General features: G+C 50.1%; 1 protein-coding gene across 7 annotated transcripts in view; it reads right to left on the bottom strand.

Moving 5' to 3' along the window:
- The window catches only part of SLC37A2 (solute carrier family 37 member 2), an 892,550-nt gene that overhangs the window by 851,818 nt on the left and 19,806 nt on the right, over positions 1-20,926 (bottom strand). Inside the window, exon 1 of one of the 7 annotated variants that reach the window (XM_085646074.1) lies at positions 10,169-10,206. The exons of the other annotated variants lie outside the window; for them this stretch is intronic. Within the exon in view, the coding sequence (XP_085502200.1) occupies positions 10,169-10,191 (23 nt within the window). The 5' untranslated portion in view covers positions 10,192-10,206. Of the gene's footprint in view, positions 1-10,168; positions 10,207-20,926 lie in introns of those variants that run through there. 7 annotated transcript variants of the gene reach the window in all.

The following is a 20,926-nucleotide window of genomic DNA, read 5'->3' as shown; positions in this document are numbered from 1 at the left end:
AGGCAGCTCTGAACTCACATTCTACCCCTGCCCTCTTCACTCACGGCTCACCCTCCTCTCTAGTCAATCCCCCTCTTCTTCCCTTCCTCCCATAGGTCAACTCAGCACCCCCACATCTCCCCCTTTCCACTCAACCCCCCTACGCCCTTCTCTCTGCCTGCGCGTGCTTCTTCCAGTAACAGACTCCTTGGACTCTAAGTGCACTCTAATCACATCTACGTCTGGGAGCAGAGAGAATTTTCCCCTGTGTTCAAACATGTGCGTTTCACCCTCCGCGTCCATCTCACACCCATCCCCAGTACACATGCACACCTCCCTGTAACAATAAATGATGACGCATTTGTAGGTGTTCACACGCAGCTTTTACTGTTTAGAAAAAACGGGGGAGTACGTTAAATCAGTTGTCTGCGTCACCACAGAGCCCCAATACATACATAGAGCCCCTTGAAAGAGCATAGTGCAAATATCAGCAACTGTTGGACATAACACATAAGTACATAAATAAACCACACGACACATATGTAGGTGGAGAAATATTGCTGCAGGTTTATTAGCATAACCAATATGCAAACATGGTGGGTTATCTTACGGGCGATCCGATTCCAGGGCAGGCAAACCCCTATGCCGCCTGCCCGTCTGATAAGCCTGAATCACACCGTGGCAGTCACCAATTTTGTGCATACCAAACCTTGGGAGGGGCCACCCCCTCCCATCAGTGGACCACCAGTCCACTTGCTTACTCACGCCCCCCCCGTGAGAGGTGGGCGGAGCGTATTATGGCAGCCCCCGGTTGCTCAGACCCACAACCGCCCGTAGGACTAACGGGGCGCCGTAGTTCTTCCAGGGGACAACGCTAGACATCCCTGGGTATCCTGGCTTAGCACCACGCTGTGCTGCTGCATGAAGTACCCCTTGGTATCTGCAGACTCTGGATCGCCCTGTAACTCCTCCACAGCCTTGGGAGTGGCCACCGTCACTACCAGGGCCCCCCACCAAGGTAGACCTATTTACTTACAACCTGCTGCAGCCAAAGCTTCCCCTAGGTCCAGTAGGAAAAGATCCATGCCTAAACTAGAGAGGTGCACCCCATCTCCCTCCAGTCACCCAGTGGACTTGGCGTGTATAAGACCATGCCTGATGAAGCCAAAACCTCTTGCTCTGTGAAACTGCGCATGGCTCGATTAACTTTCCTCCTAGACACCTCAATAGCTTCCCCCGAACGTGCTCCCCTCCAAACAGTACGTGGTGTCATCTCTGACCACCACAGTTCGCATGACCCCCATGATGCTGCTTAGCTGACATAAGGTGTCCCTCATGTCCTGGAGCAAGGCTCTTCTGCCTAATGTGGTCAGGTCGTTCCCCCCAGGTGAATCACCAACAAGTTCGGCGGAGGACACCCCCCCCCCCTCCCGAGTCTCTGCCTCAATTTCCTTGTCAGTTCATTCCAGCGCATGCCTGGGTAGCCCAACCACGTGATGTCTGTGGCTAGGAAGCCATTCCGCCACTCTCTGACCTCCACCCACCGAGCCAGTCTCGCGATGCTTGAATGGCCAATTACCCATACCTTGGTTCCTGGTAAATAAAGAAATGAAGTTTTTGAACGTATTTATTGACAAATACCACAAAGCACAACACTTCAAAATACACACAAAATCCTGCACTGCACACAAGGATGGTGTGGCCAGGGCGCCCAACAATCCTAATGATACCAACACTGATTGCACCCGGGCCGTGGCCCCAGTCCCCTCACCTAGGGCCGGATGTAACGTTTGTAGCACTGCGACTCCCAGCGCCCGACTTTCTTAATCCCTTCTGCTGGCATCCCTTCTAGAAAAGCCTTGGTCGCCGCCCCTATTCTAAAGGAGTGGCTACTGAATTTCTTGTTCCCGTCCACATGCCCTGATAAGCGAAGGCACGCCTGCATGATGTGGTCCACCTGAAATCTAGTGACCAGGACCCCATCAGAATGTACCAGTAGATAACCCGCTGCCACCGGGCGAAGGGCCAAGTATGCTCTGAGCCTGACCACAGGGCAATATCTGTCATCCCCTAAGCTATGCAACACAATCAACCTCCCCCGCCCGCCTTGGTCTGTTTTGGACTGTCTCATGCTAATTCTGATACTATCAGAATCCAGGTATACGTCCTTTACGTTCAGGGCCACCCCTGAACTGTCTGTCTTAGATCTAGCCACCAGTTCCTCGATCCTGAAAGCCCCAAAGAAGGCCAGGGCGAAGCAGGCCGAGAACAGCGTAGCTTCATAGCCTGAGTGAGTGGCCCTAACCATGCAATCTATCATCCCCTGAAGAATAGGATACCCAATAGGCGACCTGGAATCCGGCACGCGTGGCTGCATCCTGGCCCACCCTTGCAGCGCAGCCTTGATCGCAAAGGCTTTGGTGGGGTCGGACTGTCCCAATAGCTTGGCGTGGTGGCTGATGGCGGACAGGTGCCCCATGATCCATGAATGCGACTTCCCCCCATCTTTGGCCCACAAGAGGAATTGTTGCACCCTAAGTTCCAAGCCAGCCTGTTCCCCTTCTCACGCCCCGGTGATCGCGCAAAACTTCGCCACACAGCTCCTGTAACGTCTCGCTGTCCTAGGGGCTAAGGACCGTTCCCCCAGTTCCCTCATCCGCAGTCCCACTTCAGCAGCAGCCACAAGTGTGGCGGGAAAGGGGTCCCCTCTTCTCTCGCCTTCGGCCAGGCCTCCCGGAAGCGGTGCCACTGAAAACGAGAGAGAGAGTCAGCGGCTACATTCAAAACCCCTTGGATGTGCCTGGCCCTACACTCTACATTGTTTTTTAGGCATGCCCTCACCAGTTCGCGCAGCAGGCACAAGACCAGGGGACAAGTGGCTGAATGAGTGTTTATGGCCTGCACTACAGCTAGGTTGTCTGACCAGAACAGGACCCGTTTCGCTGACAAGGCCCTAGGCCAAAGATGAAAGGCTACGACTATGGGGAAGAGTTCCAGGACAGTGATCTTGGACGTCACTTTCTTCTTGTGCCACGCATTAGGTCACTTCGCGGCACACCACTCCTTGTCCATGATCACGCCGAACCCTTCCCGACCTGACGCGTCTGAGAAGAGCGCTAGCTCTGTGTTGCTGCGCCAGGGGTCGCGCCAGATGACCAACCCGTTAAAGTCGTACAGGAAGTCCGCCCACATAAGTAAGTCTTCCCGCATGCCCCTGCTCAGCTTGACCATATGATGTTTCATTTTGACCTGGGATGTAGCTCGGGCCAACCTTCGCGCAAAGACCCTACCTGCGGGGATGATTCTGGCAGCGAAATGGAGTTTACCCAGGAGCCCCTGCAGAGCACCCAGCGAGACCTTCTCTTTCCCTACTGTAAGCCCATCTGCTGTCTCAAGTCCTGCACCTTATCTCTGGGGAGCCTGGCTTCGCCCGCAACCGTGTCTATCTCAACGCCCAGGAAGGTGAGGACCTGCGCTGTGCCCTCAGTTTTCTTGGGGGCCAAGGGAACGCCGAGCTGCTGCATGAGGGATTGGAACTTAGAAAGGGCTGCCCTGCACTCTTGGGAGCCATCTACCCCTATGAATAGAAAGTCGTCCAAGTAATGAGAGACCCCCTTCACCCCCGAGAATTGCTGGAAAGCCCATTGTAAGAACGAGCTGAAGGCCTCGAAAAAGGCACAAGAGACTGCGCACCCCATGGGCATACACTTGTCAAAATAGTACAAGCCATCCATCTTGAAGCCCAGCAGGTGTTGGCTGGTCGGGTGCACTGGTAGCAGGCGGAACGCCGATTCAATGTCAGCCTTTGCTAACCAGGCTCCCTTGCCAGCCCTCCTGACAAGGTCCAGAGCCACGTCCAGCGTACAATAGGACACAGAGCAAGCACCCTCTTGCAGCCCGTGGTTTACGGAGTCCCCCTCTGGGTATGATAGGTGGTGTATCAGTCGAAAGGCTCCTGGCTCTTTCTTGGGTACCAGCCCCAGCGGGGAGACCACGAAGTTCTGAAGCGGAGGTTCCTTGAACGGACCCGCCACCCTCCCCAGTCTTAGTTCTTTCCAGATTTTCTCATGCAATACCTGAGGAAGGTCTCTGCCGGATTTGAGGTTATCCGCTTCCCTACTAGACGGCGCGCCCACGAATGGGATGATGAAGCCCTCTGAAAACCCCTTCAGCAGGAGCGCGCTGTCATGTTGGTTGGGGTACCGCCTCAGCAGATGTAGCATTCGGCCAAGGTTAACCGGAGATGGGCCCTTGCGGGCGTGGGATGCGGACGTGCAGAGGGGTAGAGAAAGAGGGAGGTCTACATGCCCAATGGGTGGTGGGAGGGCACGCTGGTGCTTGGCACGATCGGGCTGGAGATAGGTGGAGAGGGCGCAACTGGGGGAGTCAGAACTGACTCAGCTGGCCTGCTTAACGGACTCAGCCGGTTTCCTGTCTTGCTTGACCTGGCACGAAGATGCTGTGCGACGACCTCCGCACTTGCTGCATGCGTGCTGAAACTTGCATTTGAACCCCCACGAGCATGCGCCAGCGTTAAAAAGGTTGCATGTCCCAGGAATGGCTCTCTTGCCTCCCCCTCTGCCACCTCCCCTGCGCGCCCCCCGAAAGGACTGCCTGAACGGTTTAGTGTTGGGCTGGCTGTTCCCAGACTGAGCAGTCCCTCCCCCTGTGACCTTAGTCGGAGCGACTGTGTTCTGTGATCCCCGAGAACCCATGTGGTCCATCCACAACTGTAATTCCTTCTGATCCCATTCCATTTCAGGGCATATGGCCATCTTTTTACGGAATTCCCTGTCGTAGGTAAGCCACCCTTCTCCCCCCCACTTCTGTGCCTCAGTGTGGATCAATCTTTGGTACACTACCAGCGCCTGGCCCTGCTCTGGGAATTTCTCTAAAATGACAGAATGAAGGATGGAAAAGGCCGACAGCCAGTTGTCTATCGATTTCTCCGGCCACTGCTGGAACCTATTCTTCTTATTCTCTTCTTTCCCCCCTAGTCTGCGCGCATCTTGGCCATGTTGGCCCAGCAGAAGTAACGAAAATATGTCAAGGAATTCTCGCCTCCATATGAATTCCTTCACTGCAATAGGCACTTCCCAGGCCAGAGAGCTGTGGCCAGACAGTAATGGGGTGTGTGATAGCCTTCTTAGCTGTCGCTGTGTGAACCGGCCCTGCATTAGCCGTGCTCTCAGGCTGCGTGGTGGTGGAGGGAACGCCCGGGGGGGTGGTGGCGAGCGGCAGCGGTGTGGCAGTACTCAATGGTGCAGCTGGCAACTCACCCCCAACTGACTGCTGTCGCTCTCCCCCTACTGCATTGCGCCCTGACCCGGCGATCCCTGCCAGCGCCGCCTCCAGCCTGGGTGTCACTTCTACTCCTGCTGCTACTACCTCCGCGCTCTTGCCTGTGTTGCTGCCAGATGCGTTCAATGCCGTGGGCAAGTCAGATGCCTGTCTGCCCTTCCCTTGAATCGCCCAAACATTTGCCGCCGAGGACTCTCCCCCACCCACACCTGATGCTGGTGAGGATGTCCCTGGAGATCCAGCCCTCGAGAAGCCAGCTCTGACCTCTGCCATGAAGCTTTTCAGAGTGTCATTGAGCTTACCCAAGTCCTCATTGGTGGCAAAGTTCGTTTGGGATGGGCCGGCGAACGTGGGTGGGGCGGGTCCGACCGACACAGTCTGTGGGGCAACCCCGGTAGAGCCTCTGGGGGTAAGCGCCGGACGGTTCTTGTGTGACGGCACTTCCGACGGGAAGTCTTTGACGGTGGCCCTACGGGACGGCCCTGCCTCGTCTAACGGCTCTTGGTCCGTGGGCGGGCCACCGGAAATGACCCCCGAGTCGTCCGGGTTGCTGGCTTTCAAGAGGTCCGCAGCCCATGCCAGGCCCTTCGTCTTGGCCAGTTCGATAATGGCCGCTAGCTGTGCGTCCTGGGCGGTGCCTTGCTGCGTTTCCTCCACTTGGGACGTCAAGGAGAAGAGTGCCGGGGTACCCTCGCAATCCATCACTCGGGAATTGGACGCCTGACTGAAAAAAGAAAGCCAACGTGAGCTGCAGCCTACCAAGACATGCCCGGCCCCCACACCCCCAGATGCTCTTCCGCCACGCACGCCCCGCCCTTACTTACTCTCTGACACGAGGTAAGCGCGACTGTCTAGTCCGTATCAACGAAAGTTCCAAATCTGAATCAAATTGACAAAAAGTTAGCTGAACAGCCCTGGCGAGATTCCCCCGTGCCAAATAGCCCTAGGCCATCTCTACGTGCTCCTTCTGTTCTCACCGGCCTTACGTACACTCGAGCTCCCTAGCGATGGGATCCCGCGACTTGGAGGATCACCGGCAGGATCTGTGTGAGAAAAAGAGAGGGGTTAGAGGCAAGAGTAAACACGCCCCCAAAATCGATCCGGCTCTTCTCCTGCAATTAAGATGTTCGTGAGGGGCTAGGAGATAAGACGAGGTCACAAGGGGAGCCCCGCCCCCTGATGCGGCATGCCCCGAATCCCCACCCGCGAAGTCGGCCACCTCTGCCGGTGTGCGGCGTCCACTCTCCCAAACACTGCTCCACCGACCAAGGAAGCGAGCAACTTCCGGCCAGCGGCATCAGCTTTGCGGTCCAGCTAGCCCTCAGCTGCGACCTGCTCCAAGCGCCGTCCCACTGCCGCAATGATGTCCCCACGCCGCGGACTAATCCGCCCGACCGCACCGCTGGGCAACGAGGGATGGCCCCCCGAGGAGATACCATGACCGGCCCAGGGCGGCGGTAACTTGCCGCATACCAGGGCAACCTGGGAACCTCGGGGTAAGGGTCCCAAAGACCACTCACATACTCAATGGACCTCGCGATTGAGTCCCTTGACCCCCAACCTACGTAGAGGTGCACAGCCGGCCCGCTGGGCTAGATCTGTCCCCCGCGACTACCAGCATCGCAAGACTGCAAATAGGATCGCAATCCCCGGGTCCCGGCAATGGTGGCGCTCTGGTGCCTCCGGATGTACTCCGACGCTCGTTCTCGGGAAAGCCGGGCTCTCCTCGCTGCACCACTGAGAGCAACCTCGAGACTCGAACAATTGACTCTGGCCCAGCGGCATCTCATAACTATCGCGCGAACACAGAGGAAATTACTTTCATAGTATGATCGGTTTTGACCATGAACCTACCAAGCCTGCGGTCGGAGCTAGACCTTTGCTAATAATTATGTGACGCGAACTCGACCCGAAGGTGTGGGAAGCGCCGTAATTCATTGCTACTAAGGCTGCAGCGCAGACGGTGGGCCACCGTAGCGCAGGTGAGGAGGTCCGTGCACCGCTTGTGAACAGGCGAGGGCGCAGCGAAGAGAAGCTAACTGCCCGACAGCACCCCGCGTGGCGCGGGCACCCGCAACCTCGCGGGGCCTCTGTGCAGCACCTAGCCCACCCCCCCCAGCTGAGCCGCAATGCCAGAGCTGGCGCCAAGGTGCACGCAGGGGGGGCGCTGTCCCACCCCTCCGCCTTGTGGAATCACCAGCATCGGGGAGGGTTTGAGGTTGGGCCGGGACACGAACCCGGTTTCCCCAGGTCCGATGAGGAGCCTCGCCGCGTCACGACCGCAGCGTCGATAATGAAGCGCGCGATCCAGAGCCTCCCCCCAAGCGCCCTCTGAGCGTGGGCCACCAGAGAGGAGAGGGAGCCCCCCACAAGCTCGTCAATCCGGGGCCGCCCCCCAGCTCATAACCCCGACCCCGAGTCGCTGCCGGCAGCCCAAACGCCCACCCGGGACACGGGCTGCTTTCCAGAGGGTGAGTAGAAGAGTGCCTGCGCGAACCCGGATGGCCCCGAGCATGCCAGATCAACCTCTGCTCTAGACCACACCCGCTCTCCCACCCAGGCGTGGGGTGCACTCCGGTCAAGGTGCTCACCAGAGCCCGACGCATCCTATGCAGCAAATGTAACCGCTGCCGGGAACGGAAGGGGGAGGTTGCGCCCAGCATACCCAGGAGGTCAAGCAAGCGCGGGGTCCCCCAGATTAAAACACTTGCGCCTCCCCCCCACGCACGCAACCGCATGGCCGACGCCTTGAGCCTGGCTCCGAGCACGGTCCCCCCCCGCTCGTGGTACTCCGACCACAGGGCCCAGTCTCCTGGTACTGCCCAGGGACAGGGCCGAGGCGAGGGGGTCCGCACCGGCAAACTCCGCGATTGTTCCGAGCAGCTGGACGATCGACGATCAAGCTGCAACCAACGACAAGGCGAGACGAGAGGGACAAGAGGGCGAGGAAGGGGCGGGGACAGCCTAAATACCCCTGCCCCCCTCCGCCGGAAGTGGTCTTTTGCCGGACGTCTTCCCTGGCCAAACCCCAGGAACTAGACCGGCTACCCCCAGTGCCATCATGCGGCACTAAGGCGGCCGCCCTTTTAGGGGGGTTGCTGCGCAGCCCCCCCGGGCAGCCTTGCAGAATGCTCACCGTGTGAGGTAAAGGTGAAATACACGCATCTGAGACATGTTTTTTGTAATAAAGGTGGTCTCTCATTTGGGGTGAGGAAGTAAGAGGAGTTTTTGAAGACAACGACCAGCTTTCATCCCCCGGCATCCATCAACCACCCAAACCCAATTTGAACCTTTAGTATTCCATAACTAAGCATGCACCAAATGAAGAGCAATGAATAGTGCGAAAAAGGACAACCATGCAAACAGTAACAATCTAACAAAACAACGAGAACATGAAGAAACAATCTTAAGAGAACAATATAACAGTTTTCCTCTAACCTCGGGTTCTTGGGATGAGTGCGTGGGCCTCCTCTTTCCTTCCCCACCCCCTCAGCCACTGATGACTGGCCCTGGGATTTTATTATAATGCACTTTTCAAAAACAAGCATTTGCAGTGCAATAGGTCTCGCATTTTCAAGAGTTTAAGCTATTGGCATTGTAAATGGCAATGCCTTTTATTTATGTTTTAAAAACCAACACGTAAATAAAAGGCATTGTCATTTACAATGCTAACAGCTCAAACTCTCGCAAATGTGAGACCTATTGCATTGCAAATGCTTGTTTACCGTACCTAATCATCCAAAAAAGAAATAATGCAGAAAAGAAAACGTGGCCGAGTAAAGTTAACAGAGAGCAAGTTTACAAATGCCCATGTTTTACGGCTAAACATGGGACTGGTAGCTATTTAATTTAAAAGACAGTTTATTTTTGCGTAAGCGCTGGAAATAAAAAGGTACAGCAAATGTAGCTCAATATGAATGTCAAATAATTTGGGAGGTTGCCAACTTTGTTAAAGCCTCTATGTGAAGGTTCACAGTCAGTGATTCTGGGCAATTCATGCCATGTTTACAGCAAAATTCACATTTGCAAGTGTGAGCAGTGATACAGATCTTGACAACTAGGATCATTTTCTCTTCCACATAGTGTAGGTATGGGCATTCAAAACAGATGTGAGTGCATGGCAATTGGTTTCCATGGTAAAGATAGCCTAAAGGCATACAAAAAGAACACTTTAAACCTTTTAAGCTATTTGCTGCAAGTGTTTTTTTTATCCTGAGCAACAGTGCATTAACAAGTAGTGGCAGGAGAGGGTTAAATCGTTTGTAGGGCACCGAAAAAGAGAATCTATTTACAATAAAAGGCCTCCACACTATCATACAAAAACTTGTCATTTTGTAAAGTTTAAATAAAAAATTTCGTTGTAGAGCTCCTCATGTACGTAAAAGGAATCTGGATCCTTTGGTTGTTATCTGGTACCACAGCTAGTACGCTCTGTTATGTACGTTATGAAAACGGCACTTTGAAAACCCAGCAAAAGGCTCAGGACAGCAGAAATAACAGGAAGACACAGTGCAAAGACACATATCCCCCCAAAAACTGCTGTCTGGGCTCCACCTTAAAAACAGCGTGGCTCTAGATGGGAGAAGGAAAAGCGGTATGGCTGGAAGACCCCTGAAAGTGGCAGAAAAGCAGAAGGGGTCTTGGGGAGCAGCCGAACGTAGGGAGCTCTGCCCCCAGGGTGATTGGGGACTGGGAGCGGCCCGGGCGACTGCTCCTCCCCCTTTGAGCTAGTTGGGCTATGTTATAGCCCAAAGGATATTTATGCCCCCATTTTGTTCGACCAGCCACCATTTTGTGGTATACACGGGGATGGTCATGGTTATAGCAGAGCTTTTTTTCTGGGAAGTAAGGGATTTGTTTTTTTCTCATCTTGTGTCACGGCACTCACCCGCTGTACGTGCCTTTTGTCATCCCTGCCTCTGCTCCAGCCAGGCGTACTCTCCTAATCAGGGGGAGATTAGGGGCAAAAGAAGTCCGCCCATTGAGGAGAACCTCAGCGGGGGTCGTGGTGGCGGTCTTAGAGTGCTGTCTGCCATTCCGGAGCCCCGTGGTATGTCTATTGGCAGGGGGTGAGGATCGTCCCACTCTCGACTTCGGAGAGCGATCCTGAACCGTTAGCGGCAGCGCCTGAATGCGGTTTAGAGGCCCCAGGGGATCTGGGGAATAAGGGGGAATTTCCTCGATTGTGAGTCAGTAGGGGAGCAGGGTGCGACAAGCGGCTGGAAATTAGTTAGTCGGTGAAAGCGGAGGGTAGGGCATTATGAGGGTGGAAGGCCTCATACCAATTGCTTGAATTATTTTCACGCACTGGCAAGAGAGACAAACTATTACTGTATAGCGGCAAGCCTGGTTTCTAGGAGTCGTGATTACTTAGTTTAAAATCTGAGGTAACTGTTGTAGGGTGTGCTGTTTTGGAACGTTTGGGGAATTGTGAAAACAGCTGCTAACTTTTGAGAACTGCTGCCATATTAATGACCCTGCACTGGGCGCAGACCACTTTATTAGGGAGCATCATTCCTTACTAATTTTGGGAGCAGTTCCTTAGCTTTCACTCGGAGCTGTGTGCCATTTCTACTTCCACTTCCAGGGCCCTTATATAGATGCCTATTTTGTTGGTTGAGCAGTCTAGGATTGCATTTGTGAACAATAGGCTATTTGAGGGAGCAGCACAAACCCAGGAAGGTCTGAATGTTGCCTGTACTTTTGGGGAGCTGCTGACACACAAGGTCTTGGGACGCATGCCTGTTGTATAGACAGGATCCCGGAGGCATGCCAATGGGGACGGAGCATGGCAGACATGATGGGCTTGGGGAGAAGGGCATCGAACTGCTGTTAGCAATATGCACAGGTCGGGCAGAGATTTGCTAAGATATTTCCTTTTTTCAATTTTTATTTTTGTTTTTCAGGTTCGGCTCCAAGTTTGGAGGTCACTGGTGTGTCTGTTTGGATAATTGAGCATTTATTAGTACAATGGAATGAACAGCAGACAAAGAGGTGCAGACTCTGGGTCACTTTGGGATCTGCCGCTTATCACTTTCACATCCAATCGTATGGTCGAAGGGGGCCTGGGGTGGAAGCAACTGCTACCCTCCTGGAATAGGTTATTAGTGGGGGGGTAGATGTCAGGAATGTACTATTACACCAGAGTGCCAATGATATAGCAGGGGTGCAGGCGATTTACGCCAATGGTCAAGTGGCTTGCTAGGTGGAATGAGTTTATTCCCCGCAGAGAGTTACGTGGGGCTGTGAAGATGGAGGCAATAGTAAAGCAAGGAAAGGGTCAATGGAGACAGGACGTCTTTTTGAAGAGTCAAGGGGGCTGGTTTCAAATTTTACGCTGTGGAGTCTTTAGGGGGTTGGCGTTTTTTTATTTTTTTATTTTTTGCATAGAGTCGTAATTGTTTCAGGTTCAGGATTCGCTTGCAAAGGCTCTGAAGGTACCTTAGGTTGGAGGGGGCAGAAAAAGGGGTAGTTATCCAGTTTTCGGAGTGGCGGTTAGCAGTCAAGTTGGCATGTTTTAGCCAAATTTATTCTTTGTTGACAGAGGCAATCCAGGCTGAAAGGGAATGGGTAGACAAGTTCACGCCTGGAGGAGGTAAGATCTTTGTATTAGGAAGTTAGGTTAGGTACAGGTTAAAGTTCACAGTACGGGGTACTGAACTGCAGGTTTAAAATGTTGTGTGGGGGAACTTTTGGGGTGGGCGTGGTTTGACATAGGTAACATCTTGTATAGTGAAGTTGTAGTTTTGTAAGGCATAAGGTCAAGGGCTTTAAATTGTGATGTGCACCTGTATCAATAAAAGCAGACTTTTTCACACTATTCCGATGTCAGCGGTCTGTGCTGCTCCCCATATCCCCCAAGCGGCCCTATATCCATAGTTGATGAAGTGTTGTTCAAATATCAAATGTAATCACACGGAAAAGTAATCAAGCGGCCTATGTCCAAACCTGAAAAGTCAATGGCGCGCCTTTCCACTCAATACTGTGGTTTGTGTAAAAGTAACGATTCACCCACCAGTACAAACACTTCCCGAAAATTTAAATCATTTGTCCACAGTTACACAACAAGTAATCACGTAGCCTAAATGCAAACAAAGGCAACCTTCAAATTTGGGTCCTTCCGTTAGTAAGAATACCTCCCAAAACTACTAAACATTTGTCCACAGTTACACAACTAGTAGTCATGTAGCTTAAAATCAAGCATAGGCGACCTTGAAATATGGGTTCTTTTAATTTAAAATACAAAAATTAAAGTACTCATGCTCCAATGTACCCCATTTCGAAAGCTGTGCTACTGTAATGGTTCCCAGAAACAAACCCGAAACTATTGCTGTTTTTAAAATATGTTAATTACTCTTCCGAACGTGAAAGTGCCTTTCAAAACAGCAACAACACTAAATGATACAGCACGGCTTCCATGAAGCGTTCGCCTAGTTTGGGAGAATTCCTTTCTATATGAAAAAACAACAAATATTTGAAATCACACGGGGGGGAAAAACAAAAATCAAGATGGCGCTATGTACAAAAATGAAACAGCACTCCTTTCCACACCTACTTAGTAAATTATACTGCTGAAAAGGCGATTTCTTTAACTGAAAGTGACTAGTATAAAGTCCTCCCAAGACTGCCATAATCCTGCAAGCTGAAATTAAAATCGCAGTAGGTAGTTAACCTAGAAGTATCCACCCCCCTTAAAGCTACAGCCGTGCTCACAGTCAGAGTAATAGCAAGAGGATGGCGGTGTAAAGGAGAGCGGAAAACATGCAGCCACAGACTGCCTCGCATAAAAAAAGTTCCACACAAAAGCATGAACACAGTACCTCGGGAGTGGGAACGGATAAGACCCCCTTTAAGATATATTAAATCCAATAGATTTCACAAGCACTGTGTAGGTTAAGTATGGTCTGCTTCTTATGGATACCCAACTTTTTGTTAAATGTGATACTATTTTTGACTAGTCTGTCTGGGTCCTGCTAATCTTGACCCCAGTCTATCTGCTTTCTCCTTAAACTGTTATGCTATGAAATGTACTTTGGGACAGTCCAGATTGGATACTGGGGTACCCTGGTCAGTCCCTAGTATATTGTACCCATGTACCCAGGGCATAGGTACCCCAGAGCTCTCCCATGGGCTGAAGCATGTATTATGCCACCCATGAGAGGCCATGCAAAATGGAACCTACAGGCCTGCCATTGCAGCCTGTGTAAGTTGGTGCATGCACCCCTTACTTAAGATATAGGTTTACTATATCTAAGGGTCACTGCACTTAAAACCTATAAGTCACCCCTCTAGCAGGCCTTTACAATCTGGAGGGCAGTGTGCTTGTTTCTAATTGAGAGGGTGCCACTGCATGAGCAGAACACCCCTACAACCTACTGAATCAATTCTCCCGGGTTGTCAGTGAGGCAACCATTTACGGGCCTCATGTAGGAAGCCAAATACCGGTCGGTAACGGCCGATTTTCGGTAATTATACCGTTACCGACCGGTATTTTGGCTTTTGAGATGTAGGGGGAGAATTTCTGTATTCGGAATTTACCGAATCGGTAAAATTACCGATTCAGTAAAATTACCGATTCGGTAATTTTACCGATTCGGTAAATTCCGAATACAGAAATGAGATGTAGGGGGACTGTGTGGTGTGTGTGGGGATTCGTTATTTACCACCAACTAATAGTTGGTGGTAAATGACGAATATGTGTGTAAATACAATATTTTGCCCGTAGATGTGTGCAATGTGGCAGACACACATGCCCTCAGGGCATGTATGTGTGCCACATGTGCACACATGGCCGAATCAGGGGTGCAACAGGGTGTCAATGTGACACCCTGCCACCCTTGCATGTGCTCCCCCATTACCGAATCGGTATTTACCAATTCGGTAATGAGGCATACCTTCCCATCAATGGGAAGGTATGCCTCATTAGCGAATCGGTAAATACCGATTTGGTAATTACCGAATTTTTGCGAATCGGTAATATTTACCGACCAATTACCTACATAGCACTTACCACTTCATAAATACCGAATCGGTATGATTCGGTATTTATGAAGTGGTAAATGCCAGCCCACCTACATAAGGCCCATAGAGTGCCATTATGCGACCAGGTGATGACCAACTCTAAAATGTCTGAAACTAACCCTATCGTGTTTGGTGACAAATATGTTGGAATCATACCCCCCACACTGATAGAGGGTGTTGGAGGTATGATTCCATCACTCAGAAGCGACCTTCGTTGGGTCCCTGGTGTTCCCGGTACCAACCTTTCAGTCCCGGGCAGCACAAAATGGCTGCTACCGACCAGAGTAACATTTCTCCCCTCCTGCTGCTGAGCCAAGCTCTAGCAGGGGAAGGCAGAACAATAGGTATCCTGTCACAGGGAGGTGTGACCACCTCCCAGACATGATTTAGTGTATTAGGGCTTGGTGGGTGCACTTGCCAGCGACGGAAAGTCTGCATGAGGGGCACATTTGGTGTCCCTGTGCATAGTCCAGTTCAAACTGGTCCTGGGAGCCATTGGCTCCTGTTCTGACGCAAAACTGGACAAAGGACATGGGAGTAACCTCCCCACTGTCCAGACCCTCCCCTGGGAGTGTCCCCTGAATCTGTCCAACCCTCTCCCGTGGGCACACAAGGGTTTACCTGGTTGTAAGACCTTAGATTCGCAGTGGACAAGATTCTGAGCCAGAAACCACTGAACTTCAACTGTCTGGACACTCTGAACTTCGCTGGACTGTGTTTGGGCCCGACTTTGTCTCCCTCTCAGTCTGAAGCATCATCTGTGCCCGTGCACCATACAGGATCCGTGCAGGACTTGTGGAGCATCAAGTACAGCGGAAGATATCTCCCTTGGAGTGAAGCAGTCACTCCCCTGCATTCACAGGCTCCGCAACAGTGCTGTCTGGTCTGCTGACCCTGAGCTCCTACGGACTCCGAAGGCTTCGGCAACACTGGAGGTGGGTTTCTACGTCCCTTGCGGTATGAGCTGCCCTCTCATCAAGTTTGAGGTCAGAACCCCTCATGGGGGCAGCAATACCCGAACCCCTGTGCACCGCATACAATTGAAGATGCACATGCTTGTTGGCGTTTCCCCGAACAAGTGTATTGGGCTCCGAGTAGCCCCGACCTCTGGCACGATTTCTCCAAGAACTCCTGCCTCCTCGCACCAAGTGCTCTGTGGGCTGCTGTTTGGTGAAATCGCTCAAGGTTCCCACGCAACTCCTGTGCCTCCGGCCTGTGGGTCCACTTGAGGGTCAACTTTGCTTTTCTTGGGCTCCTCTGGCTGTTCCAGGCCTGCCCAGACTCCCCTTGCTGTGGCGAGTCTCCTGGACCTTGCTAGTCCGAACTGTATCTATCCTTAACCTTCTGCATGGGTTGCCGTTGCCAAGGCTTGTAGGTGCTTCCGCTGGACACAGACCCTTCAGTACTCAACATCCTTCGTGGGACAGCTCGTATCCGGCTCCTGGTCATCCTCGAAATCTCCTGGTCCCCATAGCTGCAGAGTTAAGAACTCCATCAACGCACCAGACATCGGTGGGCATTCGTCAACCGAACTCCTGGTCACTCCTGAGTGACCCAGACTCTGTATCCTCTGCTTTCAGGTACTCCTCGATAAGAATCCACTGTTGGATTCCAAAAGACACTTTTCTTCCTTTCAGCAGCGGCTCTTCTTTAAAGTTCTCCATTGGGTTCTACGGCAGTTTCTGACGCCACTTCAGACCTATGCACCCGGCTTCCTTGGGATATTTAACTTTGGTACCTCGGTATCCACAGGTGGGGTGGCTCTCCAACCTCCTATAGTCCATGGGGTTTCTTTGAAGTCCACTGGGAAAGGTCCCTAAACTCTAAAACTTCAATTGCGACTTTCCCATAGAATTGTACTGAGCACGCGGTAGTGTTCCCACACTGCACCCGTCCTCCGTGGGGTCCCTACTTACTCACCTTAGGTGGTTCCTTGGGATCCAAGCGATTCTACAACCTCTCGACACTGTCTTGACTCGAGTCGTGGTTCTTATACCACTATTTTTGTATATGCTTTGGCCCCCCCATGGGGCCCACTGTGTAATAGTGCTATTTACTGTCATTTCTGTGCATTCGTATTCTGTGCTTTGTGATTATTTCCATGTAGGAGATACTGTGTCGTACTAGAGAGTGTTATATTAATAAATACATATTTTTATAAATACTGTGTGGCTCTCCTTTCATGTAACCAATACTATAAGATTGCATTCTGGTAAAACAAGCTGCTTAACATTCCTTCAAGACTAAGCTTGAAGGCTGCTCTCCACAGCTACCACTTGGATAGTTTTCTAAGGTTATCTTTGACCTCTTAAATCAGCATAAGGGTTGTTTGGACTGGTGCAAAGTGCCCATAATTAGTGGACAGCATATACAAGGCCAACTTCTCACACACAGCACAAGCACTGTGAAGGGCGAACCCTAAAAAGATGCTCCACTTTGTAAGAAACTGGATTATTTGGACTAGATGACCTGCCCACCTCAAGCTATAATTCAAATCCTCATCAGGGTGAACCCTCCAAGTCACTAAATTAACCTGTGCTCGAATACATTCTAGCTGTAGTAAAGAGCAGATAGGCTTGTGAAATTGAAAAATAGAGTACAATGAACAAAATGACAAAAATCCAATCATAAGAAAAATAGCTAAAAAAAAAAAAAGAACACAAAGCACTAATGATAGGAAACGGTTGTGGTAAGTCGGACATGTACGCAATTTGAGGCTGACCACGAGTACAGGTCAGACACACACATCAGGATGTCCTGGTTAAAGATTCTACCTTATCAATTTGTTTTTTAAGTCCCAATCTACCACAGGAGTTCACCCCTAAAGCCTTCCACAACCACAGAGAAGGCACTAAGAGCCTCACAGGATGTCAGGCAAGAGTCCCGTCTTGATCCAATTTCCACTGTTCAGCTGGGTACTGCCAAAAAAGGAATCTTGCAGCTGGTTGTATCCCTGTATCTTGAACTGGAGGTAAGCCTTATGACCCTTGAAGTCCACTTCTTTGTCCTAGGCACAATAGGGAACAGGTCAAGCTCCCAGGGATCTACTCAGGTCACAGACTTTAGGTCAGTCCTCTTCTTTTTTTCCACAGATCCAGAAGTGTTTTAAGTGAGTGGCTTGTGGTGCCACATTTATGCCTGGCACTAGCTAGTGGGTGGGAATGACTCATGGGCTAAAAGTTCCCGGAGCCAACTGTACCCATTTTTTGACATTTTCAAGATAAGAAAGTCTTCTGCCAAATTAAACTTCAGCTCCGAGGGCTGGGGTTGCGAGTAGAGCGTATACTATGGGAATCTTAGTGTCCTCCTACATCTAACACTAAAATCCCGCAGGCACTGTACCCACAAATAACCCAGCGACAGACGTCTGATAGGACAAAGGCAGAGTCCTTCAGCATCCAGATTATGGATCCACAACAATTGTCTTGGCCTCTTGTTCTCTCTTTTTTCAAGGTGTCCTAAGGGTTGTATGTAAACCTAGAACCAGACATCTGGTACAGCAAAAGCAGAGTCCTTCAGCTACCAGACAGGGCATCCACAAGAACTATCTTATCTTCCAAGAACTATCTAAGCATCCAGATCTCTCCCCTTTCAAGTGTTCCCCAAGTGTTATTTGTGAATCCCGAAGATCGGTCAAGAAGGTTGGACACTCACACAAGATTTGACACTGCAGTGTCAAAAAAGGTGCCCACAGCCTCCACCCTGCATAATCACAGGAATCATCTCTGCCTATTCTGGTCAGCCTATTGTTTGTCCCTGAGAGGCATTTAACACCTATGCAAAACTATTTCCAGCTGAGAGAAGCTAGAGCCAATGCTTCCCGATCTTAAACTATATTATCTGGCCTCATTGCGACAACATGGAGTCAGGTGGTGCTCCGATGAGGATAATTGGGAGAAGTGCCTATTGGCCGTCCATACGGCTAGTGGGACATGACAAAAGCAGAACCTGCCCATTTGTAGTCTGGCAAGTCACTCAGGCTAGGGTGAGTGCTATCGGGAGGGTATTTCACACACAGCCATCTTCTAGGAATCTTTCACTGTTGTGGTTGCCTCAGTTCGCTGACCTTGAACGGGAAGTCTCCCTGACTAGGTGGGGAGAGGGAGGATGCGAGCTATTAGGGGAGCTAAAACCGGCAGATGGGTGCATTACCTTTGAAGAGGCACAGGAAGCGGGTGGGCCTGGCTAGAGGATTAAGAATGAGGAATCACCAGTGGGAACAGAGACGCAGCTGCAGCACTGCCTAGAAGACTAAGAATAGGGAATTACCACTAGGAACAGAGACACAGCTGTGGAACTGCACAGAGGACTTAGAATGGAGGAGTTACCGAAGGGACCAGAGAAGCAGCTAGCAGCACTGTTTAGAGGCCTTCAAATGGCGGAATTACCGATGTGACCAGAGAATGTATTGAATTAATGCTACCATGGCAAAAAAAAAAACAAGTCCCGATGGGATTTATTTTTGTTTGGAATGTCTACAATTAATGTTCTTGTGGCATAAGAAGCCGATGTCACAATTTGACCAATACATTTTTAGTTTAGCTTGGCTCAGAAACATGATCTATTGCCAATTGTAAACCTTTGAAGCATTTTTGATGGTTCAAGGGGATGGAGAGAAGGAAGGAATCAAAAGAAACCGGGTGAGGAAGCATAAAGCGTGGGGAAGCAAATGGAAGAATGCAAGCATAGAGGGTAGAGATGGGAACAATTATGAGCCCTTGGGGAAAATAACTACATTTGTGACCCAAAAAAGATGCAGCCAACTAAGAGATTCATTGAGTGACATAATTGAAAAATGGAACACCTGGAGGTGAACAATAACATAGTGAAGAAACTGGGTATGACTGGGATGGAGTGGAATGGCGTATGAGGGCAAACACCTCAAAGACAGAGTCTTGGTGGATGAAATCTAAAACATGAAGGAAGCGTCTAGTGAGGAGAGGACTTGGGGTAGACAAAGTATATAAATTGGAAAACGGAAACACAAAGTAAGTGAAAATTCTGGTAATGTATCTAATTTCCCTCACATTGGAAAAGAAGCCAAAAGTTACAATGTAGTTTTTAAAAATAATTAAATTATATGTACTTTTTCAACAAGGGAATTAAGTTTGTTAGAAAGTAAAATGCAGGTTACAGTGCCAAATAACAAAACATGATAACTAAAAAAAATCAAAAAACTTACGGTCACAGAGAGCAACATGGAGGGGTGGGCACATAATGCAGTGGACATCGTACAAATACATGCAGTTGAGAAAGTTAAAATCGCTCCCAAAAGGCAAGCATCAGGGGGACACAAGTATTTTGGCCATGCTCCGGGGAAGGGTCAAAGAAGAAGAGACAGCAAATGGGAGTTAAAGGAAAGCCAATCCTAAGCAATGTACTGGCCCGGCGACCCCTGTAAAGTGACAAAATACCTTGCAAGAGACGCTTTCTCAGACAAGATTAAAAAAGACTAAAGTGTTCTCGGGCATATGAACCGGAGACCTGGACTCATATTTTCTCAGACCAGTGCCGGAAAGTAGGGGAATCACGCCGGATCCTGGTTCTGGGAACTCTTCTGGGCCAGATTTGGGATCCAGCTGACCAAAGGAAATATTCTACATTTGTCCTGGTATCCTTTTTCGACACCAAGTCACAATTCAATTCAGCACATTCTCATGTTACTTGGTGTTGCAACCTGCAGGCAGCGAAGGGGCTTTCTTATTTTCACTTCCAGTCAGGTGCAAACAACTGATTGATTTAAAGGGCCGTTTGCCCTTATTATACTGGCTGGGAGTCATCTGGAGTCGAACACCTAGATGCCAATGCAATGGAAGGAAATGAAAGCAGATAGTTTATCACTTCACTAGTACTTTAGAGGAATTATGACTTGGAGGCAGAGTTTTGACTTTGTTCAACCATTCGCCCACAATGTAAGAGACGAGCTTGCACAGTAAGAATGCATCTGTGTGTATGAGTAATTACAAAAAAGTTTTTTAAATGACACCTCCCAATTTATTTAATTTTAGTTCTTTAATAGCGCCACTCATCCCAGTATAGGGTGTCAGAGCACTTTACATCACACACAGAGACAATAAATCATACATGTGTGTAAATCAATATACAGGAAATGTTACATAAGACAATGAAGGTTATACGGTGTGGGATTCACATACCATCCATACTTGTAGACATTAAATGTTAAGAGTGAATGGTCAGGAGAAACAAAAAGACCGGAAATAAAATGCAAAACAGTGATTGGGGTTGACTGTATGCCAAACTTTAGTAATTCTCAGAGGAGCTCATTCTTTGCAATCAGAGGAACAACAGATTGAGAGTAAACAGAAAGGATCTAAACCCACAACTTAAGGTTTGCATGCAGCTCCTCGATACCCATAAATAGATCATTTTTCTATTGTAGAAGGACTGCAACTTATGAACTGGAAGTAACAAAATGATCTCAGTATCAAAAGCATGGCCCACTTATCTATCTACACAAAATACATCTAGGTTCTGCATGTTACCCGATGTGCTTTACAGCAGGAACATTAACTCTCTATGCTACTTTATTAGTCAAAAGTGTAATGGAACAAAAAACAGAACTCTCCCTGAACTGCATTAAACATTGGAGTTATCTTACCACTAG

Source organism: Triturus cristatus, chromosome 3_1 (genome assembly GCF_964204655.1).
Source record: "Triturus cristatus chromosome 3_1, aTriCri1.1, whole genome shotgun sequence".
Taxonomy (NCBI): Eukaryota; Metazoa; Chordata; class Amphibia; order Caudata; family Salamandridae; genus Triturus; species Triturus cristatus.
The sequence above is the reverse complement of the archived record's forward strand: the minus strand, read 5'-3'. Positions and strand labels throughout refer to the sequence as shown.